The 21,134-nt window shown below is 46.9% G+C and overlaps 1 protein-coding gene across 9 annotated transcripts in view; it reads left to right on the top strand.

The window, feature by feature from the left end:
- mpp2b (membrane protein, palmitoylated 2b (MAGUK p55 subfamily member 2)) overlaps positions 1-21,134 on the top strand; it is a 721,652-nt gene that overhangs the window by 506,432 nt on the left and 194,086 nt on the right. For all 9 annotated transcript variants that reach the window (XM_038778705.1, XM_038778698.1, XM_038778704.1 and 6 more), the window contains one exon: positions 13,283-13,401. In XM_038778705.1, coding sequence (XP_038634633.1) covers positions 13,285-13,401 — 117 coding nt within the window. In that variant the 5' untranslated portion in view covers positions 13,283-13,284. The remainder of the gene's footprint in view (positions 1-13,282; positions 13,402-21,134) is intronic.

Below are 21,134 nucleotides of genomic sequence, written 5' to 3'. Positions count from 1 at the left end.
ACAGAATACAGAACAACCAATCACCAGGCAGGACAATACAGAGTACATTACCAGTATAAAACATATGAGACAGGGAGGCTCGGCCTCTTCGTACCGGTGATAGCTGTAGCAACAGTTAGGGTGAAATGTACAGTCAGCACCTACTACACATGGCACAGAGCAAGTCTGGGCAAGCCAGACCAAGGTTAGCAAGCTTAGATGAATAGAGTGCAACCCGTAGCGAACTGTGTACATTACTCGGCAAGTTCAATAAAGCAGTGTTGAACCATCTACAGCGTTGGAAGCCTGTTTTCAAGTGATACTGCATCGAGTTGCAGCCCGTGTTAATCCAATATATATAACACATCAATCTACACATTAGCACTTGATTCCCAGTAAGATTGGGCGGTCTCCACAAACCCCAGAGTTCTGAGACAGTTTATAGCAACCCGTTACCTTGGTGCTGGACATTAACTAAATCAGCGCGGAGACCAGGGATTTGGCCTGGGATTTTCCTGCAAGCACTTAACTTAATTGTTTTCCTTCTGCCGGGAGCTTGCAGGGTGCTTGTTTCCTTTTGCTTCATTCATTTCTTTTCTATTTTTCTCTGGCTCAATTTCTCGTCTTCAGAGTCAAAATCCTTTTCTGGCTCTTGTACATTCTTCAATTTTAGCTTTTTTTTTACTATCTGGAGGAGGTGCAATTAAAATGGTTGGCACTGCAACCTCTGGACAAATATATAATTCCTACTGCATAGAACAGTGCAGAAGTAAGGTGGGACGGAGGGTCGATCCTGTTCTCTTCATGAGTGACCGAATGAACCGTCCATCCTTATTGCCTAGGTTGGATCTACTTTAATAATATATAACTCCACAGTCTAGTTTAAAATACCATGATCACAATCTCCACCAAATCCTCGCAGAAAACCTCATGCAGAGTCACATGCAGTGTAATTGGACACTTAATTAAACAACACTGTTGCATTTTCAAGACTGACTTGGCTCCCACGTAGGGAGTAGGTTCTGAATCAACCCTGGATAAATGTTGCACAGTGTGGTAGCACACTAGGAAAGAATCTTGATATTTGAGTTTATTATTAACAAAACGGATATTTATTTGAGGCAAATGGCCATTATCATTTTTTAAAATGAAAACATGTCATTATCATTTTCTGCAGAATGACTAACCCGGTACCTTAATTAAAGGTGGAAGGTAAGGGCAGCACGGTAGCGCAGTTGGTTAGCCCTGCAGCCTCACGGCGCCGAGGTCCCAGGTTCGATCCTGGCTCTGGGTCACTGTCCGTGTGGAGTTTGCACATTCTCCCCGTGTCTGCGTGGGTTTCGCCCCCACAAACCCAAAGATGTGCAGAGTAGGTCAATTGGCCACATTAAATTGCCCCTTAATTGGAGAAAATGAATTGGGTATTCTAAATTTATTTTTAAAAAAAGATGGAAGGTAGAGTTTATTGTGAGCAAGTATTTCTGATTTTTTAAAAAATTACAGCAAAAAATGAAATGGATAGCATCGTAACAGGAGTAACAGCGCCCCATCTTCCGAATAGGTATGTTCTAACCTTCTGGACTCAACATTGAGTTCATCAACTTTAGACTGTGGACTTTCCCGCCATCTTGACCCCCTTATTGTTTTTTGTTGATGTTATCACCCTCATGGAGGTCACTGCATCAGGATTATCAGATTCCCCATGACCTCCACTGAATACAAACTCCCCACTGTTAACAAGGGAGCGGAGCGTCCCCTTTATAGGGGGTGAGATCACGGGATCACCGGTCTGGGTACAGGTTGGGGAGGGAGCCCATCGGGGAATGGAGATCTTGTATATTGTAAATAAAACCTAACTTTTATTTCCTACCTCCTAGGTCAATATGTGCTACTTTAGCGGATTTAATAGTTTGCTTGCTTTGTCTCAATCCAATCCACACCCACCCTCTCAGGTCCATCTGTCCCTTGTTTTAAGTTTTGCTCCCATTGAGCACTGACCTATGTTAAAAATTCTGCTACTTTACCTTTATGCCACAATTGCTGCTTATTCAGTCCTCAATCCCGCCATTACCACTCCCTTTGTCATGTGACCATTACATCTTTGTCAATGTCTCTTTAGCTCCAACCTATCCCTGGCCTTCTATTCTGTCCTACCTCCGCTACCCCCTTCTCCAAGTATATAATTCATTTCTATCCCTCTTCCTTCTGAAGAAGAATTTCTGTTTTTATTCAACATCATAACCTAGATGAGTCCAACTCTGTTCTGGGGAGACTGATAATAACACTTTTCCATTCTCGGCAACATAATTGGGATAGAATTTGCTAGAGCAGAACATGAGTTCGACATGCCCCATCCAAAGATAGTGTAAGCAAATGACAGTACAGCGAGACAAGCAGTGTATCTGGGACCTGAGTGAACAGGGAAACCTACAGGGTGTTTCCATAACTAGTGAGATTTAATGATTGGGAAGTTAGCACAAGATGGATTGAGGAGAGTGAAGTAAAGAGGCTAAATTCAATGTCAACTCAGGTACAGAAAGTGAAATAAAGAGAGGATTAGCAAGATTGGATTAGCAAGAAATGAATTGACATTATTGACATCTCCCTGAAAATGTAAAACCCTGAAGGAATGAGATTCCAGACTTGTAATTGCTCTTTTTCTTTCAGCCAGTAAGATTGGCTGACAGTCATTAAAACTAATCACATCGTTGAAAGGGAGTTTATACTTGTAATGAGTTAGGGTAGCACAGTGGATAGCACAGTTGCTTCACAGCTCCAGCGTCCCAGGTTCGATTCCCGGCTTGGGTCACTCTCTGTTCGGAGTCTGCACGTTCTCCCTGTGTCTGCGTGGGTTTCCTCCGGGTGCTCCGGTTTCCTCCCACATTCCAAAGATGTGCAGGTTAGGTGGACTGGCCATGCTAAATTGCCCTTAGAGTCCAAAAAGATTGGGTGGGCTTACTGGGTTATGGGATAACCGGGGTAGGATGGAGGCCTGGGCCTAAGTGGGATGCTCTTTCCAAGGGCCGGTGCAGACTCGACGGGCTGAATGGCCTCCTTCTGCAGTGTAAATCCTATGATTCTATGACCAGACTGGAATTTTTGTGCTGTGTTTAATGGACAAATATAGTCAAGTTCTTTAGACAAAATGGGAGCTGAAGTGCAAAATGTCATTTTCGCTAAGAGAATGGCAGAGCAGCTGTACTGACTAGCCAGAAATAACTCTGAGTGCTATTAGCCTTCCTATTTTGACAACAAATTCTGGCCCAATTGTGTCAAGCTGTAGGTACTATCATTTTGAATTGTTGTCAATTATATGTTGAGATTTATAAATAGGGTCGGGGGCTCTGAGGGCTTTAATGAATTGCTTGATCTGAAGTATATTATCCTGGAGTCATTTGTGACCACGATTGTGACAGATGCTTCAGAAAGTAAAGACCTATGTTGATGCAGTTTAACAAAAAGAATTATTACTGTCAAATTTATATTTTATCATTCTTTAAAAATTAATATCTATTCATTAGCTTTTGCTAAGGCAGCAAAAAGTGGACCAGAAATAATCCAACATAAAGTTTTATCTTTCACTAATGTTTGAAACCTTGTGGTTAGTTTGTGGTTCTCAGCTGGACAATTAGGTGGAACACTTGGTTGAACATTGACCTTAATTATGACAGATCATTACAATATAAATTGTAATGGAAACTCCCGCTCTTATCTTATTTGTGATTTTAAAAATACATTCGTTCATGGGATGTGGGTATCATTGGCTATGCCAGCATTTTTTGCCCTCCCCTAATTGCCCTTGAGAAGGTGGTGGTGAGCTGCCTTCTTAAACTGCTGTAGCCCAAGTTATGTAAACCCTCGGTGCTGTTGGGGAGCGAGCTTCAGGATTCTGATCCAGTGACGGTGAAGGAATTGTGGTATATTTTCCAAGTCAGGATAGTGAGGGACTTGGAGGGGAACTTCCAGGTTGTGATGTTGCATGTGTCTGCAGCCCTTATTCTTCCAAATGGTAGTGGTTGCGTGTTTGGAAGGTGCTGCCTAAGGAGGCTTAATGAGTTCCTGCTATGCATCTTGTATATGGTATGCACTGCTGTCATTGTGCGTCGTTGGTGGTGGGAGTGAATGTTTGTGGATGTGGTGCCAAACATGCGGGCTACTTTGTCCTGGATGGTGACAAGCTTCTGGAGTGTTGTTCGAACTCCGCTCATCAAGACAAGTGGAGAGTATCGCATTGCACTCCTGACTTGTGCTTTGGGGAATCAAGAGGCAAGTTACTCGCTGCAGAATTCCCAGCCTTTGATCTGCTCTTGTAGCCACAGCATTTATACGAAAATGAAAATCGCTTATTGTCACAAGTAAGCTTCAATGAAGTTACTGTGAAAAGCCCCTAGTCGCCACATTCTGGTGCCTGTTCGGGGAGGCTGGCACAGGAATTGAACTGTGCTGCTGGCCTCCCTTGGTCGACTTTCAAAGCCAGCGATTTAGCCCTGTGCTAAACAGCCCCATATGGCTAGTCCAGTTCAATTTCTGGTCAATGGCAACTCCCAGGATGTTGATAGTGGGGGATTCAGTGATGGTAATGCCATTGAATGTCAAGGGACAATGGTTAGATTGTCTTGTGTTGGAGATGGTCATTGCCTGGCACTTGTGCGGTATGATGCCACTTGTCAGTCCACGCCAGAATATTGTCCAGGTCTTGCTGCATTTGGACATGGATTGCTTCAGTATCTGAGGGGCCATGAATGATGTTGAGCATTGTGTAATCATCAGCGAACATCCTCACTTCTGATCTTATGATGGAGGGAAGGTCATTGATGATGAAGCCAAAGATGATGTAGCCAAGGACACTACCCTGTGGAACTCCAACAGTGAGCTCCTGAATTTGGGATGACTGACCTGAACCATTTTCTTTTGTGCTTGGTATGACTCCAACCAGAGGACAGTTTTCGCCCTGATTCCCATCAACTCCAGTTTTGCTAAGGTTCCTTGATGCCACGCTCCATCAAACGCTACCTTAATGTCAAGGGCAATCCTCACCTCACTTCTGGAGTTCAGCTTTTTTGACCATTTTTGGACCAAAGCTGAAATGAGGTCAGGAGCTGAGTAGCCCCAACGGAACCCAAATGAACATCAGTGAGGGGAATAATGCTAAACAGGTGCCATTGATAGCACTCTTGACGACTTTACTGATGATCGAGAGTAGACTGATGGGTGCCGGATAGATATCAGTGTTGTATCTGTACTGGAATAGCTTGGCTTGGGGTGCGGCAAGTTCTGGAGCACAAGTCTTCTTTGCTATTGCCAGAATGCTGGTAGGGCCCTGAGCCTTTGCGGTATCCAGTGCCTTCAGCTGTTTCTTCATATCATGTGGAGCAAACTGAATTGACTGAAGATTAGCCTCTGGAGGAGTCCAAGGTGGATCATCCACTCAGCACTTCTGACTGAAAATTGTTGCAAATACTTCAGTCTTATCTTTTGCAGCCTCACAGCCTTTAGCGCACTTAATGATCTAGCTTCTACAACCCTCTGCGATAAAGAATTCCATAGATTCACTACGCTCTGTGAGAGGAAATTCGTCCTCATCTCTGTCTTAAATGGGCCACCTCTTATTCTGAGATTGTGGATGGGATTCTCCGATTGCCGACGTCGAAATTGCGTTCGGTGATTTGCCGGAGAATCCATTTTACGCTGAAATAGGGGGCGGCGCCGTTTTTTTGGATGCCCTGTCCCCCCCAAAAATGGCATAATCGCTGAGTACACCGCATGCCTCAGAACGTCACCTGAGGCCCTCCCCCGATGCTCCGCCCCCGATCGGCCAACTTCCCGACGTTTTTGGGGACGTCGCGTGGCGGCTGCAGACTGTGTCCAGCGCCACCACAGTCAGGAGGGTGGGGGGGGGGGGACCCATTCCGCTGGCCGGGGGTCTTTGGCAGGGGCTGGGGAGAATGGTGGGGGGGGGGGGTTGCAGGGGGGAACTATCTGGCAGGCCGGGTCCGCGCGCGGCCGACACCATGTTGTACTGCGTGGGCGCCGGAGGCCGCCGCCGTGCGCATGTGCAGTCACTGACCCGGCAATTCTCCATCCGTATCTGCAGGTAAAGCTGGGGGCTTTACATGGTGCGGCTGCTAGTTCCCCCACCAGGCAGAGCATCAGTGCGGGGGCGGCGCCGACTTTGTATAACTAGACGCTTCGTCCAGACATAGCCTCATGATCGGAGAATCCAGCCCTGACCTCTGGTCCTTGACTCTCCCACAAACATCCTCTCAGCATGTACCCTGTCAAGCTCCCTAAGAATCCTATAGGTTTAAATAATGCCACTTCTTCTAAACTTCAATGAGTACAGACCCAACCTACTCAACCTATCCTCAGAAGCAGATCCCTCTACACCTGGGATCAACCCAGTGAATCTTCTCTGGACAGTCTCCAATACCAGCATATCTTTCCTTGGATAAGGGGAACAAATCTGTTCACAATATTCCAAGTGTGACCAATTAGTGCCTTATATAGTTGAAGCAAGACTTCCCTATTTTCTACCCCACTCCTTTGAAATAAAGGCCAACATTCCATTTGTCTTCCCTATTACCTGCTGAACTTGCATGCCAGCCTTTTGTGATTTGTGAACAAATCCCTCTGTTCTGCAGCTTTCTGAAATGTCTCTTAATTTAAATAATATTTAGCTCCTTTATTCTTCCTACCAAAGTACATATCTTCTACATATATTCCATGAGCCAAGTTTTTGTCCACTCACCTAACCTGTTGTAAATGGTGTGCCTTTGGCAAAGCCAGCAATTGTTGCTGATTTCTAATCACCTTTGAGAAGGAGATGGTGAGTCACCTTCTTGAAGATTCTGCAGTCCATTTGGTGGAGCTACACTGAAAGGGAAATCCAGGACTTTGACCTGGAGGCAATGAAGGACTACAGATATAATGTGGGGTGGGGGAGGGGGACACGGAGCAGAAATGTGGGTTGAACCCATCCCGTTTTGTTGGGTAAAAAGTAAGGGCGCGATCTTCCCAAAGGGAACAAGGTTGCCTAGCGAGTGCGTTTAGCCGTGTATTTGCCAACACTCACAGTGCCGAGAAACATGTGGCTATTCAGCGCTAGTCCTATTGAATAAGGGCCTAAATGGAGAATGCGCGGCACATAGCCCCGTTTTTTACAACCGGGAACTCCGCTTGCCGGAACTCCCCGTTGTAGAGAGAGAGATCTGGACGCCATTTTTAAATGACATCCCGATCTCCGAGGCCCACATAAAAAACCCGCAAACTCCCCCCCCCCCCCCAGCCCAAATGCAACAGCCCCCTTCCCGCACCCCCCAACACCCATGGTGGGCAACCCCGGCCCAATTGTGCGTGTACAAAAAATGCCATCTTGGCAGTGTCAACCTGGCACCCAGGCGCCACCACCAGGGTGCCAGGCTGGCTCTGCCAGGGAACTTAGTGGCACCAGCAGTGCCAGGGCACCACGCAGCCCAAAAGGCATGCAGCTGGGGGCATCCAAACCCCTTGGAGATCTCCATGAGTGTCGTTCCGTCTGGCTCCCGTTTGTGGGGACCAGTACCAAACGGCGCTCGCCCGAGGTCCCTGAAGCGAAAGGATTAAAGCCCAAAGCCTCAGGTCCCTTGGAAATCTGCACGTTAGAAGAAGGCTTACTGCCTCGCTCTAATATGCAGATTTGGCAAAATGTGATCTCGCTCATTGTGGGCGGGGTTCCCCTTGCAACGTCTCGCGAGATTGCGTTGAATCTCGCAAAGCATTGCGAGCCGGGTGGATCTTGAGAATGGGGTCTCCCGGCTTTCACCAGCCACGTTGCGCCACAGCGAGATGCCTTTTCCGGCGCAGCGTGGCTGGTAGATCGCACCCTAAAAGATGGCGACACAAAATGTCAGTAGTGTGAAATTAAAATGAACCAAACAACATGGAACAATTCTGGAGGAAGCATTGACTAAATAGTCATATCCTTGTTTTTGCGTGTGGGGAGATGCAAGGGTAATGGCGACATTAGCTTTAGCAGAGGCTGAATAACCATAAAACTGCTAACATTAATAACAAAATTCATTATATTTATCTTCATTTTCATCATTAATTTAAAAATGCTTGTTCTTTAAATTGTTTGACTCATTAGATTTTGATGACCAACTTGAATATTTTTTTCACCATTACACTCGCGCATAAATGTTAACGTTTTGTCATTTGTGCTAAATATGCTGTGGGCAATATAATTTTCAGTGAAGCATAGTAGCCTTTGAAAAAATAATGTGACTGAAATGAAGAACCAAGTGACTTTTTTTATTGTGAAAGGATTTATCTTTAACATTTTGTAAGTTAATTGAATTGAAATTCTTTGTTATATTTCCTCGTTTTCTTTTCAGCTGGTAAACCAATAGACGATAACTGGGAGGCACTGTATTTGAACAGAAATTGGATGATAATGGTATCTCCATTGCCCTCTAGTAATACATATTTACATAATATTTACAGACCATTTAGCCCAATAGATTCATGCTAGCACTTCTGCTCCATTTGAGCTTTCTCCCACTTTTATTAATTTAACCTCATCAACAGCACGGTGGCACAGTGGTTAGCACAGTTGCTTCACAGCTCCAGGGTCCCAGGTTCGATTCCCGGCTTGGGTCGCTGTCTGTGCGGAGTCCGCACGTTCTCCCCGTGTCTGCGTGAATTTTCTCCGGTGCTCCGGTTTCCTCCCACAGTCCAAAGATGGGCAGGTTAAGTGGATTGGCCATGATAAATTGCCCTTAATGTCCAAAAACGTTGGGTCGGGTTACTGAGTTATGGGGTTACGGGGATAGGGTGGAGGCGTGGGCCTAAGTGGGGTGCTCTTTTCAAGGGCCAGTGAAGACTCGATGGGCCGAGTGGTCTCCTTCTGCACTGTAAATTCTATGATTCTATGAACATATTCTTCTATTCTTCTATTTCTTTCTCCCTTGTGTGTTTATCAAGCCTTTGCTTGATTGCATCTGTACTGGTCTCCTCAGGGGTTAAGCACATTTTTGTAATTCTTTCATGGGATGTGAACATCACTGGTAAAGCTAACATTTGTTGCCCATCTCTCACTTTCGGGAAGGTGAGCTGTCTTCTTGAGCGGCTGCAGTCCATGTTATGTAGATACATCCAATGCTGTTAGAGAGGGAGTTCCAGAATTGTAATCGGGCAACAGTGAAGGAACAGTGATATAGTTCCAAGTGAGGATGGTGTCTGTGGTTTGGAGAGGAACTTGCAAGTGGTGGTGTTCTCATGCATCTGATGCCCTTGTCCTTCTAGGTTGTAGAGGTCGTGGGTTTAGAAGGCGCTGTCTAAGGACATTTGGTTTATCTTGTGTGATACACAGGTACACATTCCAGACAGTTCACAACTTAGACTGCCAGTCTGGACTGAATTATTTGACTTTAGTCGGAGTGGTGGTGACAGCGAGTCTGTCATATTTGAGAAATGTCAGCACATTTCTCTAATACCTGCAATGCTGGTGTGTCTTAAACGATAAATGCTACCCACTGAATTGTTCCATAATCTCTAAATGTTAGACACAGCACTTTCAAATGTCTCACACCTTATGCTTTTAAAGGCCTCATGGTTGGAGATGGCTAGTGACCAGATATTATGTGGAGAAGTATGCCAGTATGACAAAATGGAGTTCTGTCCCAATCATGTCATTATTGGGAAATTGTCATTAACCACAATTTCATGCATCCACATTCAGAATTCTATTGAGTCAGAATCTGATAACACATTGGACAGCTCTCCACAAAACATTTTGCTGCCATGGTTTCTCTATCCAGCAGCCTGAGTCCAAAAGCAAGGAATAATCGGCGGGATTCTCCGTTATGCCGGCCAGTCAATGGGGTTTCCCATTTTGGGGCAACCCCACGCTGTCGGGAAACCCCCGAATTGCGGCAAAATGGAGCATCCCGCCGGCGCAGAATCCCGCCCAATATCTGTATAGATATTGGGCCCAATTCTCCCAAAATATTTCATAGAATCATAGAATTTACAGTACAGAAGGAGGCCATTCGGCCCATCAAGTCTGGAAAGAGCACCCTACCCAAGCCCACACCTCTACCCTATCCCCGTAATCCAGTAACCCCACCCAATACTAACCTTCTCATCTTTGGACTGTGGGAGGAAACCGGAGCACCCGGAGGAAACACACGCAGAGAACGTGCAGATTCTGCACAGTGACCCAAACCGGGAATCGAACCTGGGACCCTGGAGCTGTGAAGCAATTGTGCTAACCACTATGCTACCGTGCTTCCCTTCGAAGTTAATTTCTGGCGGGTTTTTCAGGGAGTTTCCTGCCGGCTCTACCGGTGAGTTTCCCACCGCTATTCAATGACACCTAGTCACTTTTTTGAGCCCTGGAGAGTTTTCGAGATCGGGCCATGATTTGAAAGGGTGCCCCGATCTCAAAGTGAGCTTGTGGGTCACCCCCATCCATGGGCAATGTCACCCGCCACACATAAGGACACTACCCCACACTCCCCCAAGTGAGGATATCCCGAGGGTCCCCCCTCTTCAGCCCCCCTCCCCCAAGCCCCCTTACAGTACCCCTTTCCTTCTCGGCCTCCCACCCATCACCCACCCAACCACCCGGAGGCCCCTACTTAGCTGCCCTACACGCCCCCATCGTTCAAACCTCCCCTTCACCCTCATTTCATTGGCGTAGCCCCCCTTGGCAGTGCCACACTGGCACGCGGGCGGTCACTCCTGCTGGCTTGGCAGTGCCATTTGGGCACCTTGGCAGTGCCAGTGTGGCAGTGCCAAGGTGGAAGCTGGGTCGTGCCAATGCGCCCGCTTCCAGGGGAAGGGCCAGGGAAGTCACCCTGCACTTATCCTGACCACCCAGGGGTCTCTGATGGCCCGGGAGAGCCCCCGGGTGTGGGACCAGCACTGATCGGCACCCGGCTACAGCCTCCCTGGGGAAGCCGGTGAATAGAAGGAGACTGTTGGATCCCGCGCAGGTAGGTCGAAAGTAGGCTTATGACCTACTTCCGCCAGCATCATTTGGTCCCGCCCATTTGGGGTGGGGTTTCAACGTCTCGCGGGACTTATGAGAATTCGGGAGGCATGGAGCCTGTCGGGAAGCTCGCTGGACGCCTCTCCTGGCATTCTCCGGCCGCGTTGTGCTCAAGCGAGAGCGTGCCCACTCTTTCATGTACTCGCGGTGCCTTTGGTGACTTCTAGTATGTGTGGTCAATCACAACCTGGAGAGACTGCTGGTGCGTGCTTTAAATTGTTTTAGTAACACTATATACAAGCTAGGTTATACAGTGGGTATGTCTCTCATGAGTACAGAGTGTCCCATCCTCTCTTCCGAGAATTTAGCACATGGCTGCTGATGTCACTGATACATCATGGCCTACAGCATTCATTACCATAACTATTGTGTTAATCCATTACATTGCACCTCCCCCATATATTCTGTCAATTTATGGACAACAATATGAAACTTTGCATTTCTGTAATTCCATTTTACTGCTCCAGATTATATCCAACCTCCACTCTTTCCAACCCCAGCACCTCACAAGTCATTGTTTTGAGGGATTCAGACTCCTGGGTGTAAGAGCCATGGAACTTTTTCCAAAGAGAGACTGGTCTAAGAGAGAGAATAATGAAGGACATTAACACTCTTTTGAACAAGAAGAGAAGAAATGTAGACTCACTTCATCTCATTACCAATCTCATTACCAATGGCCTATATCACTCATTACCATAACTACATTGTTAACCTGTTACACGACAGATACTTCCCTTTATAACATTTTATGATTCTGTGACCAGGCTTCGTGCATGGGCAGCTTATTCTTTTGACACGTGCAGATGATGTTGGCCCTTATTGTATGGTTCTGACAAAAAACTCTCCAGGCTTTACCATTGTCTCGTCCAGATCGTTTGTTTACTTACAATTGCTTCTTACATGAAGAAAATACGCCTGGTATATTTAAAATGAATGAAAATTTGTGATATTGTGTATACTGCTGAATGGATTCTGTTATGGCACCTTCAAACCCTTCGACCAGCTTATTCCTAGTGCCAAGCATAAGCTATAGTATGACCTATTGTTGAAGCAAAATGCAGAAGGACCAAGTAGTGCGTGCTGCTAGTTATACCAACTGTAAACTGTCATGGCTGTTGCTCGCCAACTTCATGACTCCCCTAATGTTGAGATTAATGATGCCCACATGACTGTACTTTGTTAAATCAGATATGCTGATTAGAAATGGAAGCAGGATATAGGCAGCACGGTAGCACAGTGGTTAGCACTGCTGCCTCATCGCGCCGGGGATCCGGGTTCAATTCCTGTCTCGGGTGACTGTGTGGAGTTTGCACGTTTTCCCCGTGTCTGCGTGGGTTTCCTCCGGGTGCTCCGGTTTCCTCCCACAGTCCAAAGATGTGCAGGTTAAGTGGATAGGGGCGGGTTTAGCACACTGGGCTAAATAGCTGACTTGTATTGCAGAACAAGACAGCAGCGCGGGTTCAATTCCCGTACCGGTCTCCTCAAACAGGCGCCGGAATGTGGCGAGTAGGGCTTTTCACAGTAACTTCATTGAAGCCTACTTGTGACAAGATGCGATTATTGTCCCCCACAAGTGGGCAGAGACCTGTCCAGCTGGGGATTATAATAATCTACTATAAAGAGAGGCCTGGACGGAACTTTAACTTTATATAAATATTTGGGGACGTAGGCAGACTTTCCATGACTCAAAATAAATTGGCTTCCCCCTACCGTCTGGCTTCCTGGGCCTTAATCGTCTGCAATTCAGTTCTAATCCTTAACTGCTTCCTTGCCCACCCTAACTTTGCCCTCAAAAGTTACACTTTTCCAACACTTGCACAGCTCTCACACCTTCAGTTACATCCTTACTGTTGGCGCTCAATACTCCCCAATACTTTGGAATTCCCATCTCAAATTCCCCAACAGAATTTCAAAGGTTTCCTCAAAATCTAATTCTTAAATTGCGCTGCTCGTCATCTTCACAGGCCTCCTCCCAAACTCCAGGTAACTTCACTCCAAACCGCATGCGGTGGTACATTTACTCAATTTGAAGTAAGAAGTTGTTATTTCAAGTGAGACATGTGTAACCTTAAAAATAATTCGCACAAGGTAACATTTCATTTTCTACTTTTCCGGGAGACAGCTTGACTTATACGTTTGCACTCACGGCACCTTCTCAAGACCAACCAGTGCATTTGAACAAGTACCTTGTGTCGACTTTTGTGTACTATTTGATGGCTTCTCATCTGTGAAGCACTCCATACTGAAATGCACACTCTGTTCTTTCTATAGCTATGCAGCAGGTCCTGGACAACTTGAATGACTTGCCAAACTCTACAGGAGCCAAGGATCTAGATTTACTCTTCCTGAGGGGAATCATGGAGAGCCCAATTGTCCGGTCACTAGCTAAGGTAGTCATTTAACCTTTACAGACTCTGGTGTTGTGCTTCTTCATTTGTGGGCTCTTATACGCAAATGTATTAATTTAGAGAGCTTCACCATGAAATGTGCTCAAGCTTGATTTATTACAAGTCTGCCTCTTCTGCTGTATAGATATTGCACCTGAGTACATTAAATGAGAAGGATATGCAGCGCCGGCCCTAGGGTTGCTGGCGCCCCGGGCAAGCTGAACTTCGGCGCCCTTGGGGGGGGGGGCGGGGCGGGGCGGGGCCTAGGGGGGGCCGAGGAGGGGGCGGGGCCGAGGGGGGGGCGGGGGCAGGGCCGAGGGGGGGCGGGGCCGGAGGGACCGAGCCGGGGGGGGGGGGGACCGAGCGGTGGGGGGGGGGACCGAGCGGTGGGCGGGGGGGGCGGACCGAGGGGGGGGCGGGGGGAGCGGACCGAGTGGGGGGCGGGGGGAGCGGACCGAGTGGGGGGTGGGGGAGCGGACCGAGTGGGGGGCGGGGGGAGCGGACCGAGCGGGGGAGCGGACCGAGGGGGTGGGAGCGGACCGAGGGGGGGGGAGCAGACCGAGCGGGGGGGGGGGGCGGACCGAGCGGGGGGGGCGGACCGAGGGGGGGGCGGACCGAGGGGGAGGCGGACCGAGGGGGGGCCCGCCCTGGGTGAGGGCGGCCACCGCGCATGCGCTGGTTGGCACCGGCCCAACTGCGCATGCGCGGAACCCGAGTCTCTGGCGCCCCCTAGCACATGGCGCCCCGGGCGACTGCCCGAGTTGCCGGTGCCTTGAGCCGGCCCTGAGGATATGAGCTGGTTTAGCTCAGTGGGTTAGACAGCTGGTTTGTAATGCAGAACAAGGCCAGCAGTGCTGGTTCAATTCCCGTACCAGCTTACTGGAATGTAGTCGCCACATTCCGGCGCCTGTTCGGGGAGGCCGGTACGGGAATTGAACCCGCGCTGCTGGCCAGCTGTTTATCCCACTGTACTAAACCAGCCACTCGGGGCTTTTTGTAGTAACTTCATACTTGTGACAATAAAAGATTATTATTCTTTGGATGTGTTCTCCTGTTCAACTGCTGACAATTACCACAAAATCCTTGAAAGAAACGTTTAGGTTGATTGCCCAGTGAAATGTTGCTTGATGAATAAAGTAACTATATGCTGCTACCTAATGTTCACCATCCACTGAGGTCTAAACGGAAAGGTTGAGAATGAACCGTTTCCAAAGTTACCGCATCAGAATGTGTTTTTAAACAAGAGAAGTTAGGAGAACAGCCAGTAAGCGCTGCACTTAAATATTGGAAGAATGTTCTGTATTTCAACAGCAAAAGAGGCTTTAAAAAGAATTAAGTTCCTCTGAATTGTGCAAAAATCCAAATGTCGCCATGGCGGGGGTTAGCTTCTGTTCCCTGTGTCTTGGTTTAAAAATGGGAAGCTTTCGAGAGAGAGGAACCTTGTCTAGAAAATTCTCTGAGAAAAGATTCTGTTCCCGCGACATCCGGAATAGAGGCACTGGACCACAATGAGCACTCATTATTCTGACAATCACTGGCAGGGGAATTTTTACACAGATACCTGTCTGTAAGGTTGAATTGAAGCATCTGTTTCACAATCTCACATAGGACATGGGGGATTGTGAGGCACCATTCAATATAAATGCCTTCCTTTGTAAGGTTGTAGATTAATTGGAAAAGGCAGATGAATAGTCTTTCCTCTGAAGCCATCATTGTGTGGTGACATGTTTTATACAACTAATGTGCCATGAGTGATGTTCTTTTTCAGGTTCCTTTACAATGCAAGGTTGGTTAAAAAAGTAATAACATTATATGAACCTAATTATTAAAAAGCAACATTATTGATAGTAGTTTCAGCAGTTCAGTTGTTAGCAAATTTCATGTGGAATCTGTTACCACCACCTGCTACATACTGGTTTCTAATTGATGCATTGTTAGTATACATGCCAAACAACAGCATTTCACACTGACAGTCAATGTTTCTAGGCTTGTGCCTGCTTGACAGCAATTGCCAACAAAAAGCAACAAGATGAATACTTCACACACTGCCTGCCTACTCGAAGTGAGGTCTGTTGCGGAGTGCTGTCGAAATCTCTTCTGTACCCACTCGACCATGCATTGGCCTATGACCCAGGCACCCAGTGGTAGATAGCTGGACCAAAACTACTGGTTTCATAGAACATAGAACATAGAACAGTACAGCACAGAACAGGCCCTTCGGCCCTCAATGTTGTGCCGAGCCATGATCACCCTACTCAAACCCACGTATCCACCCTATACCCGTAACCCAACAACCTCCCCCTTAACCCTACTTTTATTAGGACACTACGGGCAATTTAGCATGGCCAATCCACCTAACCCGCACATCTTTGGACTGTGGGAGGAAACCAGAGCACCCGGAGGAAACCCACGCACACAGGGGGAGGACGTGCAGACTCCACAGACAGTGACCCAGCCGGGAATCGAACCTGGGACCCTGGAGCTGTGAAGCATTTATGCTAACCACCATGCTACCCTGCTGCCCTTATGTGCAAAACTCAATGATTGATGTACAGCTGAGAGTTTGCAAATTACAAAGATGTGCTGCCAATGTGAGTCGGATTCTAAACACCGTTGGAGCAATTGTCAGCATTATAAGATTGCAATGGCAATGTTGGTTTCTGCACAAGCATTTTGAAGATGTCTAACCCCAATTCAGTTTTTCCTTTGGTAAACACTAAGATTAAAAATAAATTATTCTCTGATACAGAATGATTTAATCATTCTCTACAGATCCAAATTTCAATCTAGATCAGTGAATTTTGATGATTATTGGCTCCTCCTGATCGTTGATAATGTTGTCCCATGAAAGGAAGTGTTGTCCTTTGGAGCTTTTATTCCAATGAAATAGACCTTGGGCCGATGATGATTCAGACTGCATTTACAATTTTAATCCCTACAGTGCAGAAGGAGGCCATTCTGCCCATCGAGTCTGCATTGACCCTTTGAAAGAAAATGAGAAATGAAATGAAATGAAAATGAAATTAAATTAAAAGAACACCCAATGCTGGAATTGAACCCAGGTCTCTGGCGCTGTGAGGCAGCAGTGCTAACCACTGTGCCACCATGCTGCCCAGTACAGGTTAATTTGAATCGTATGCTGCATCAGTGTTTGATGTTGTGGAGTGTGAATAATCTTGCTGAATAATGCCAGGGACCATCAACTTGCCTTGGGTTGTTTCAAATCCCACTTGAGTACAAAACAAAAAAAATCAAGATTAACATTCCACTACAGGATTGAGGGTGCATTATATTGCAATGTTTGGATGTGTGATGTTAAACAGAGGCCCCATGTGCCTGCTCAGTACAATGTAGCAGCATGGTAGCATTGTGGATAGCACAATCGCTTCACAGCTCCAGGGTCCCAGGTTCGATTCCGGCTTGGGTCACTGTCTGTGCGGAGTCTGCACATCCTCCCCATGTGTGCATGGGTTTCCTCCGGGTGCTCCGGTTTCCTCCCACAGTCCAAAGATGTGCAGGTTATGTGGATTGGCCATGCTAAATTGCCCTTAGTGTCCAAAATTGCCCTTAGTGTGGGTGGGGTTGCTGGGTTATGTGGATAGGTTGGAGGTGTTAACCTTGGGTAGGGTGCTCTTTCCGGGAAACGGTGCAGACTCAATGGGCCGAATGGACTCCTTCTGCACTGTAAATTCTATATGTAAAAGAACCCATCAAAGAAGAGTAGGAGAATTGTCCCTGATTTCCTGGTCAATATTTATCGCTCATTTGACATAACTAAAACAGATTACCTGGTCATTATTGTTCTGATATGTCACCATGTTCTGAGGTTGGGACCTTCTGTCTTAGACTCTTGGGGACTTGGTCCTTAGACAGGCTGTCAACGTACTTTGATATCTGCTTAACACTTATTTATTGGTTCTTCTTCTAAATAAGTTACAGAGTAGGCATGTAGCTGCTAGACATGACTCCAAAATCTCTCTTCAGAGTTTAACACATGACTGACTAGTGTCCGTGGTACTACATCATCTATGTCATATATTAGTCTATCCCATCAGTTCACCTTTTATCCCCAAGTATGCTGTCCTGCTTTTTAATAACAACGTGAAATCATGTATCTGTAGCTCCTTTTTTACAACTACAGATTCTACTTAACTCCAGCTCCCACTCTTCCCTCCCCAAGTCATAGCCCTGGGGGGAGAGGTTCAATCTCCCTCACTGTTCTCGGCCCTTAGGGAAGATATCTTGAAGACATGGCACCTTTTTCTCTGCATGTGGTCGGACATCTATCATCTGCAGAATAGGACAACGCTTTATCAGCATTGCTGTCAGAATAGTTGAGTTTAGGTTTCAGAATGACTGAACTGAAAAAACAATGAAGACCTTTTGGCAAAAGACCGATTCAAAAGCGAAGACTGAAGTGAGTTGATCTTTGGACCCACTGGGACTAGAAGAGAAGAACTCCGGACACTTGGATGAACATGTTGCTCCCCCAAAGGAATCTAGGAAAAAGCATCATGTTACAACCCAGATGATGGGTCAGGCCAATTAGTCTCCATGAGTCTTGTTAAGTATGATCTTCCCTGAGAGGCAGGGCCCCCATCAGCGGAGTTTTTGACACTGTGTATAAAACCCGGTCTGAGTGGGAGCCGAGCAAGGAAGACCCGACTGTGACCTGTGTACAATGTGTAAGTAGTTACAGTCGTAGTAAATAACCAGTTTATTTATAGCTCTCTTGTGGGCTCTTCTGAGGACACAATATTGGCGACGAGGATAAAGTGGAACTGTAGACGGCACTGTTAATCGTTGGAAAAAAGGCCATCTCCACGCAAACCACTGGGAAAAGGTTTTCACTACCTTTAAAATGCCACTCTTCAGGAGATTGGAAGTATTTGATGCAGGCACAGAAGATTGGACACAATACGCAGAATATATGCGCTATTTCTTCCGGGCCAACGCTGAAACAGGTGACGAACACCAGACAGTGATATTGTTGACTGCCTGTGTGGCACCCACCTTCAGCATTATCAAAAGTCTAACATATCCCTTGTCTCCGGACATGAAGACATTTGAGGAGTTGATAATGTTGATGGCAAACCATTGTGACCTCAAGCTGTCAGTTATCTTTACCACGGTACTGTTTATCACGGCTGAAAGAACCCAGGGGAGTCCGTAACGGAGTTCCTGGCGCATCTTAGAAAACTGGTTGTGTTTTGTGAATATGCTCTTTGTCTTTCTGAAATGCTGCAGGACAGATTGGTCTGTGGTCGGAATAACATGGCGACTGAATAGGAGTTGCTCACTGAGCCATTGCTAGACTCAAAGAAAGCTGTAAAAAGTGCAGAAAAGGGTGTGCAAGATTTGCAGGGAATGGAAGTCAATAGCGTGGGACATGCCCCCTCCCGGTATACGGCAGCCCCTAAGATGGGAACTCCCAGAACCCCACCCTGGACGGAACACCGCCCAGGTCAAAGGTGATGGTCTAAGAGTGAGTCAACCAGGCAGGACCCATTCCCTGAACCCAAAGAGGACAACCCAGTCGGTGTGGAACGTGTGGATGGCGAAGTTGCAGCGAGCAGAAACCACAGGGTTCACAGTCAACCCGTCGCTCCAATAGAGGTGGGCAGCAACCCAGATCCCACACCTTTCTCTTGGAACTACTAGGAGATGAGTGCATGCAACTGAATTACATCACACCACCCAAAGTTGCCCCCATTAGAGCTACCGTTCAAGAGAACTGCCATTCCTTGGAAATGGAATTGGACATGGGGGCCACTGTTTTGGTCATTGGCAGGCAAACATTTGAGAAAATTAAATTGGAAGTACAAAGTCTCCAACAACTGGATGCTGAGGCAAGATTGGCCACATGTACGGGAGAACCCCTGGCTATAGCGAGGGCTACAATGAACCCAGTCGTTTATGAGCAACTGTCTGTACGGTTAGTACTGATAATAGTAACAAGATATGACCCAGTTCCCAAGAGCTGCTATAACTGTTGAGGATGAACCTGGCCAGCTAGAAGACTAGGGATCATCCAGTCAGTCAAATTCGCTGACTGGGCTGCACCGGTAGTCCCCGTCCAAAAGCCAGACAAAACTGTTTGTCTTTTTGTGGCGATTATAAACTGACTGTGAATAGGGCCTCCCAGATTGGACCGGTATGCAATGCTGCAAATTGAGGACTTCTATGCAAAGTTGGCTGGAGGTCACTTGTTCACAAAGCTCGATATGAGGCATGCCTACCTCCAATTGGAGTTGGACCTGGAGTCTAAACAGTACGTAACGATAAATACCCACAGGGGATTCCATCAGTACATCAGTCTGCCTTTCAGGGTATCGTCAGTCTGCACCATTTTCCAGCAAGTTATGGAGAACATTCTCCGGGGCTTGCCACGTGAGGTGTTCTATTTGGATGACGTGTTGGTCATGGAACGACGGAGGACAAGCACCTGAGCAATCTGGATGAGGTACTCCTCCACTTCTCAGAGACCGGCGTGCACCTCAAGAGAGATAAGTGCATTTTTCATTTCAAGCAGGCCATCTACATAGAACATAGAACATTACAGCGCAGTACAGGCCCTTCGGCCCTCGATGTTCCGCCGAACTGTGAAACCCCTCTAAAGCCCATCTACACTATTCCCTTATCATCCATATGCCTATCCAATGACCATTTGAATGCGTTTAGTGTCGGCGAGTCCACTACTGTTGCAGGCAGGGCATTCCACGCCCTTACTACTCTCTGAGTAAAGAACCTACCTCTGCCATCTGTCCTATATCTATCTCCCCTCAATTTAAAGCTATGTCCCCTCGTGCTGGACATCACCATCCGAGGAAAACGGCTCTCAATGTCCACCCTATCTAATCCTCTGATCATCTTGTATGCCTCAATTAAGTCACCTCTTAACCTTCTTCTCTCTAACAAAAACAGCCTCAAATCCCTCAGCCTTTCCTTGTAAGATCTTCCCTCCATACCAGGCAACATCCTGGTAAATCTCCTCTGTACCCTTTCCAATGCTTCCACATCCTTCCTATAATGTGGCGACCAGAACTGCATGTAATACTCCAAATGCGGCCGCACCAGAGTTTTGTACAACTGCAACATGACCTCATGGCTCCGAAACTCAATTCCTCTACCAATAAAAGCTAACACACCGTACGCCTTCTTAACAACCCTCTCAACCTGGGTGGCAACTTTCAGGGATCTATGGACATGGACATCGAGATCTCTCTGCTCATCCACAATACCAAGAATCTTACCAGTAGCCCAGTACTCTGTCTTCCTGTTATTCCTTCCAAAATGAATCACCTCACACTTTTCTGCATTAAACTACATTTGCCACCTGTCAGCCCAGCTCTGCAGCTTATCCAAGTCCCTCTGTAACTTGTAACATCCTTCTGCACTGTCCACAACTCCACCGACTTTAGTGTCATCTGCAAATTTACTCACCCATCCTTCTACGGCCTCCTCCGGGTCATTTATAAAAATGACAAACAGCAGTGGCCCTAAAACAGAACCTTGTGGTACACCACAAGTAACTGGACACCAGTCTTAACATTTCCCATCAACCGCCACCCAAACTGCTAAATCACCCTGAATCCCATGCCTCCGTATTGTTTGCAATAGCCTACCATGGGGAACCTTATCAAACACTTTACTGAAATCCATTTACACCACATAAACTGCTTTACATTCGTCCACCTGTTTGGTCCCTTCTCAAAGAACTCAATAAGGTTTGTGAG

This window comes from Scyliorhinus canicula, chromosome 19, assembly GCF_902713615.1.
Source record: "Scyliorhinus canicula chromosome 19, sScyCan1.1, whole genome shotgun sequence".
Taxonomy (NCBI): Eukaryota; Metazoa; Chordata; class Chondrichthyes; order Carcharhiniformes; family Scyliorhinidae; genus Scyliorhinus; species Scyliorhinus canicula.
The sequence above is the reverse complement of the archived record's forward strand: the minus strand, read 5'-3'. Positions and strand labels throughout refer to the sequence as shown.